This window comes from Osmia bicornis, unplaced genomic scaffold (assembly GCF_907164935.1).
Source record: "Osmia bicornis bicornis unplaced genomic scaffold, iOsmBic2.1, whole genome shotgun sequence".
Taxonomy (NCBI): domain Eukaryota; kingdom Metazoa; phylum Arthropoda; class Insecta; order Hymenoptera; family Megachilidae; genus Osmia; species Osmia bicornis.
The window spans coordinates 29795-36826 of record NW_025791355.1 but is presented as its reverse complement, the minus strand read 5'-3'; the positions used below and the strand labels follow the sequence as shown (position 1 = coordinate 36826).

The 7032-nt window shown below is 52.1% G+C and overlaps 1 protein-coding gene across 1 annotated transcript; it reads left to right on the top strand.

Annotated features, from left to right (window-relative positions):
* Nucleotides 1-5669: 5669 nt before the first annotated feature.
* LOC123989063 lies at nt 5670-6806 on the top strand. Its single transcript, XM_046289775.1, has one exon. It carries the CDS (start codon nt 5670-5672, stop codon nt 6804-6806), a length of 1137 nt encoding a protein of 378 aa, XP_046145731.1.
* The last annotated feature ends 226 nt before the right edge of the window (nt 6807-7032 follow it).

Genomic DNA, 7032 nt, shown 5'->3' with positions numbered 1-7032 from the left:
AGACAATTGTCTTCTCCAAAAAAAACGTGGCCGTTACGGGACGCCCGACACAGCGAAAAGAGGGCAAGATCGTTTTTTTTCACGAGTTTCCATCGTTACGCCGCAACAAACCCGTTCGCAAGTACGTTCATGTTACACCGTGCCTCTACCGAACCGAACCGGGAACGGAGCGGCGACGGCGAAACAATATACACGGACGTTTCGATGCCGGGGCACGGCCGACATACGGCCGGAGCTTGGGCTCGACTCGGTGTAATATGAACAGATTCATATAAAACGTATATGAAGATCTTTGACCTTGTCCCGTCCGAGATACGGCTCGGACCCGGCACGGTTAGCGTGAATCATCCTTAAAGAAAGAACGAAATAGAAATTTATCAAAAAAAATCAATATTTAAAATATTGTTCTAATTTTATTTTGTTTACTCTTAACACAGAATCAATAATTGGAAACAGATATGTGATATATATAACAAATATATATTTTGGGGTGCTTAATTTTTGGTGAGGTCCCCTTGCCTCTAACATTAATTTTTATGTTGTAGCCTTACACGGCTACCGGGGTCCGGGCTAAACGAAACAGTGAGTACCACTAGTGGATGATTAAAAGTATATATATTTCACAGAGTCTAAAATACAGACACAACTCGTCTTATTACTAAAGGAGTGCGTACGCGGGGAAAAACTCGGCCGCGTTTAAAGTTACACTTGAACCGCGTGGAGCAAGGATTTGCCTCGTGGTCCGGGTTTGTCCACTCAAGGGAGCAAGATCGGAGCCAGGCAGGGGTTCTGTCCTTTGGATGTCCACACAAGGGAGCGTCTTAGGAGCAGAGACCCGTCTTGTCCATAAAACGATAGGCCGTGGCCCTTTTTATCTTCGCGGGAGGTCTTGGGCCAGCGCGAGTGGCAGGGTAGGAGTGTCTTCTGCACATGCGCACTGGGGTGGTCAAGTAGCGGGGGTGCATGGCACGTAAGGTGGTGAGGGCGCTAGTAATCTTATAATTGAGAATTAGGAAGAGTCCAACATTTGAACTTTAGACTTATTCGTGAATGTTGGCGAAATTTCCCAAATTGTCGCAGAACACGAAGTTGGCAACGAAAGTATTTCGTCGGTGCGTCGTTACCGATAGCGGCAGCGCCTCTCGGGCCCACTTTGTCCACGTCGGTCCCCTCTCCACGCGGAACCGGCAGCGATCGACGCCATGATCGATTCTTCTTCTTCTTGTTTGTACGCTTCTCGAGAACGCACGTGTTTTCCCGACCACGCGACTTTTACAAACGAGCACGCCATTTGAACACGCTGTTCAGTTTTCTTGTCGCAGTCCACGCAGTTTATATGTATCCGCAGTAAAACATTGTAAATAGTGGTAAATATACTTATATTAATCCTAAAGGTGCGTGTTTCATTTTCCGACCTCGCAGACCACGCATTTCGGAAACATTTTGGTCCTTCGAGCCGGATGAGACACGCCCTTTGCGTAACGGTTCGTGACGGACGCAGGTGTAGTGCACGCGATTCCGTTGAACGCTTTTCAGTTTTCGTTAGTGTTAAGTGAGACTCGTGGACTCTGTAGATTTAATGACGTTTTGAGACAGTGACTCTTTGGTTTTTTTTTTGCGACATTTTTTAGTGTGTGACATTTTTCAGTTTGTTGGCATTTCTTTCGTTTGTGACACGCAGTGCAACGTTTAGTTCAGTGCTCAGAGACACGCTAAAGGATTAAACGATGCCGAAATCGCGCGACCCGTCACCCGCGTCGCAGGACGGTTCCGTCCGCTCGAACAGGTGGATGAGGAAGCGCCTGCTGCGCCGCCATTACTGGAGTGCCGGAAGAGACCACGCAGCCCACGCAGGTCACAAGAACACGCTCGCCCGCTCGGCTCTCGTCAGAGCTTCAGGTCCGTGCTAGAGTCCAGGAGGAACGCCTGGACACGATTGCTCTCAATCGTAGAGGACCTCCAGGCGCGCTGCCAAGGAGTCCTCTGGAGATTCTCCCTTCAGAGTGGAGATCACGAAGACTACGCTCATGGAGATGCACTTGATGTTCCATCAGGAGCATCAAGCGCTGAGCCAACTCTGCCTGTCTCTCAACTGGACCACGGCTACTACAAGTCTAAGGTGGTCTCGCAAGAAGACAAGGTAGTACTGACCGCGCGCAAACTGATTGTTCAGCTGGAGCACCGTTTGAGTCCGTCGCCGACCGCGCAGCCCGCGACGCCCACGCAACCGCCCACGACACGCCCGCTCACGTCTGCCGAGATCGCACCGCCCCAAAGTTTGAGGGGGAGTACAGTCGGGTGCATCATTCAAGGCCACCTTCGCCTACAGTTATCAACCGCACGCGACGACCTCACTCTGACCTCGACCGGTTCCATTACCTCAAGGGAGCCGTCTCCGGCAACGCTGCCCAGCTCATCGAGCATTTGCCCACGACGGAGGGAGGCCTTCGCTCAAGCATGAAGCTCCTCGACGAGCGCTTCGAGAATAAGCGTCTCAATATCCAGACCCACATGGATTGGATTTACAATTTAAAAACCGGTGAAGGTCAGGAAGGCGGCCACGCTCCCAACGCTTGAAGCCCTGAAGAGCGTCGGGTTTCACGATAAGCTAACTGCTTCCATGATCACCGCACTCGTCCGCCTCTTGGATCCTGACACACGCGAGAACTGGGAGTCAACGCTGTCCACGCAGACGGAGTTTCCGACGATGGAGCAGCTCTCAAAGTTTTTGGTGGCCCGCGTACGCAATGCTCGAGCAGCTCGAGCCCCACCCGGACGCCAGGCCTACGCAAACCACGCAGACCGCCACCAAAACTACTCAGCCCACGACGCAACGCTCTGGGCCTGTCGAGGGTGGCCACGCACTCAGTGTCAGCTCGGACCACGCCGCCCACGCCCGCCGCTCACGCTGGGTCCTCCACGCCGCAGAGGGCACGACAAGCAGCGCTCTGCCCCTGCGCGTACTGTGCTAAGGACCATTTTCTGGCCGCGTGTCCGGCTTTCAGAGACCTCGCTGTATCAGAGCCTCAATGTCATCAAGGTACACGCGCTCTGTATCAACTGTCTTGGGCACCACAACTTCCGGAGCTGCAGGACAATGCACCAGCGGTGCAAATTGTGTGACGAACACCATCACACCACACTGCACGGAGGAGATTGCCTCGCAGGCAGCCGCAGCAGGGCCCTCGCAAGCCCCTATTACTTCGACGCAGACCACGACGAACACCGCCGTCAACTTCGACCAACAAGTGGAAGGGTTGGTACCCCAACCGCAGTTCTCTTATTTCAGAGTCTTTAGTAAACCAGCGTAGACTCAGGCGACAACGCTCTTCATTGGATGTCCACGGAGTTGGTGGAGCAAGGACCTCGCATACGAATGGAGTGGGTCAATATTACCCTCCATTCCAATTATAGACCGCTTTCAGTCACCGTGCACGCACACGTGCTCACGAAGTGGACCACTTGCCTACCATCAGAACCACAAGCTCGTCCAACGCTGCCATCGCATCTGGCGAAATGGAACCTCGCAGATCCTCAATTTCTCACATCCAGACCAGTGGACATCATTCTCGGGGCAGACGCATACGGGCAAGTCATCAAGGTCAAATATTATTCGGCACACGCCATCACCGTTGATCGCTCAACTTTCGATCTTCGGTTGCTCATATCGAGCTCCTCGAGGGCACTCAGACAATTCGCAGGACTTCTCATCAAGTGACAGTCAATATACTGATCGCCAATTGAGTGAGTTACTCAGCCGCTTCTGGACGCAGGAAGTGCCACCGCAGGACACGGCACCCTTGCTCACACCAGACGAGCAAGAGTGCGAAGATCACTTCAAGACCACGCATTCAAGAGACTCCGCAGGAAGATACATCGTGCGATTGCCGCTCAGACTTCACCCAAGAGCACTCGGCAATTCGTATCAGACGGCGCACAATTGTCTTCAGCGGATTCTCAGACGACTCAGTAAGGACGCCCAGTACAATCAGCTGTACACCAAGTTCATGCTCGAGTATGAGCAACTTGGTCATATGGTAAGACTGAACAACGACTCAATAACTAGTCCGTTTCAGTACTTTCTTCCGCATCATGGCGTTCTGAAGTTGGGCAGCACGACCACCGCATTGCGTGTGGTTTTCAATGGCTCCAGTCCAACTTCATCAGGATACTCGCTGAACGATCTTCTACATACTGGTCCAATCTGATGCTGAATATCGCAGAATCTGCTGCATTTGGATACGCAGATACAAACATCTGTTTGCAAACCGTACCGTCACAAGAGTAGCGTGCATGCAGATACTTTGGCTTGATGACGCACAACAGGAAACGCAGTACCAGCTTGACCACGGTCACGTACGGGACGAAAGCTGCACCGTACTTGGTGGTTCGAACACTCCTGCAACTCGCTGAGGATGAAGGGTTCGAAATATCCCCTTGCTGTTGAGCCCATCAAAAAACGGCAGGTATGTCGATGACATTTTTGGTGGTGCCGATACAGCAAGAGCATACTACTGGACGTCGCAAATCAGCTGACGCAACTCTGTCAAGCTGGCGGATTTCCATTGGCAAAATGGCATTCCACGAGCAAATGGTGCTAGAAGACCTCGCACCACAACAGAACAACGCCATCAATTCAATTCGACGACTGCGCAACCAAATTCTCTGAATTAAATGGATTCCACATCAGGACACGCTCAACTTCTCGACCATATCAGCAACACAACGCACGCAGTTCACGAAACGCCTCATTCTCTCCGAAGTAGCTCAACTCTTGATCCACTCGGTTTTGTTTGCACCTGTATTTATCAGAGCCAAAATTCTCATTCAAGAGCTTTGGTTACAGGAACTCGGTTTGGGACGTCATTCTGCCTTCCTCACATCACTCAACGGTGGCTGCTCATCAGGGAAGATCTTACTAGTCTGGCCAGACTTTCCGTCCCACGATGGTTCAACACAACGACCACGTCTACAGTTGAACTTCACGGATTCTCTGATGCATCAGTCCTCGCAATGGCAGCAGTTGTTTACCTTGTTGTCCACGCACCGTCCACGGGTACCCACATATCTTTGATCTGTTCGAAAACGCGAGTGACACCACTCAAACGTCTAACCATCCCGAGGTTGGAACTCACAGCAGCGCTGCTACTTTCAAAACTGATGCGGCATGTTTCACGCTACTTTGAACTTGACCGTTTCTCAGACATTTTGTGGACGGACCTCAGAAGTTACGCTAGCATGGATCAAAACGCACCCCTCCAAAGTGGAAGGATTACGTACGCAACAGGGTAAACCAAATCCAGGAGATCACGCAGAACTTTCACTGGAGGCATGTACCAGTATCATCGAATCCAGCTGACTGCGCGTCAAGAGCATGACGACAGAACAGCTTCAACAGCACTCGCTTTGCGGGACGGGACCACCGTGGCTCACGCAACCTCAGAACACGTGGCCCAAGCAGACCAGTGTCGACGCAGACGAGTTAGGCGCCTCTGAAGCTCGGCTGGTCTCACCACAGCAAACACTCTAAAGGAATATTCATGGGAATTAATCTTTAAATATTCTGTGTTAACAGATTACTCAGAATCACCGCTCTTTGCCTCAAATTCGTGGACAAGCTGTTCAAACGACAGGACGCTTCGCCCACGCATTTCATCTCAGCAGCTGATATGGAAAGGGCCAGAATCTATTGGATTCAGGTCACGCAGTCCACGTTCTTCAAGGATGAACTCGCTGCACTCGCCAAAAAGGCTACGCTTCCGTCAACGCATCCATTTACGAGGCTCACCGCTTACCTTGACCATCAGGGGATCGCCAGAGTAGGCGGACGCCTCCAACACTCAGAGCTTTCGCACGACGGCAAACATCCTGTCATTTTGCCTCGGGAGTCAAGCTTCTCAGCGCTTCTCATCGACCACGCACATCGTCAGACCATGCATGGAGGTACGCAATCCGCCCGCGCTTTTCTCGGACAACGCTACTGGATTCTCGGTGGACGAGCTCCAGTGAAGACGCATATCCTGCGGTGTGTAAAGTGTGCTCGGCAGAGGGGGATCCGTGCCCATCAACTGATGGGCCATCTACCTCTTTGTCGGGTCACTCCATCGCGCCCGTTCACCCACACTGGGGTGGACTATGCAGGACCGCTCACGCTGAAAACTTGGAAAGGCAGAGGAGCCAAGACGCAGAAGGGGTGGATTTGCGTCTTTCTTTGCTTCGCAGCCTCAGCTGTACACTTGGAAGTTGTCACCGATTACTCAGCCGACGCATTCATCGCAGCTTATCGCAGATTCGCAGCAAGGAGAGGAACTGCAGCCTCTCTCTACTCAGATTGCGGTACCAACTTCCAAGGAGCAGACGCACAGTTAAAAAAGCAGTTCAAGGACAGCACACGCGAAAATCAAGACCTCGCAGCTCTACTCGCCAAGGATGGTACGCAGTGGCACTTCAACCCTCCTGCCGCTCCACACATGGCTGGAAAATGGGAGGCAGTGGTCAAGTCTCTCAAATTCCATCTGAAGAGGACGATTGGAGATGCTTTATTGACGTTCGAGGAATCAATAACATTGCTCGCGCAGATTGAAGCCATCCTCAATTCACGACCGTTGGAGCCACTCAGCGATGACGTCTCAGCCCTATCACCAGGACAATTCCTGACAGGATCGCCGCTCAACACAGTACCAGAGCCCACGCTTCTCGACGTCTCAGTCAACCGAATGTCAAGGTGGCAATTTCTGCAGCAGCGTCTCCAACAATTTTGGAGACTCTGGTCCACGCAGTATTTGATGACTCCAGGCCATCTCTAAATGACATCATCCGTCCAACGAGATCAAGGTAGGCTCTCTTGTTCTCATCACTGGATGGACGCTTGACCCCAGGGAAATGGCCCCTGGCCAGGACTCTCAGTTTGATGCCAGGAAAGGATGGACTGACCAGGGTCGTCACTCTCAAGACGGCCACCACGACGCTCACGCGGCCCATCGCCAAGCTGGCTCTGCTTCATCAGCCCTCTCAGGACAACGCGGACACGCA

Excerpts from the sequence above, each read along its gene's own strand:
- LOC123989063 (XM_046289775.1), top strand. The coding sequence starts at position 5,670 with ATGGAAAGGGCCAGAATCTATTGGATTCAGGTCACGCAGTCCACGTTC.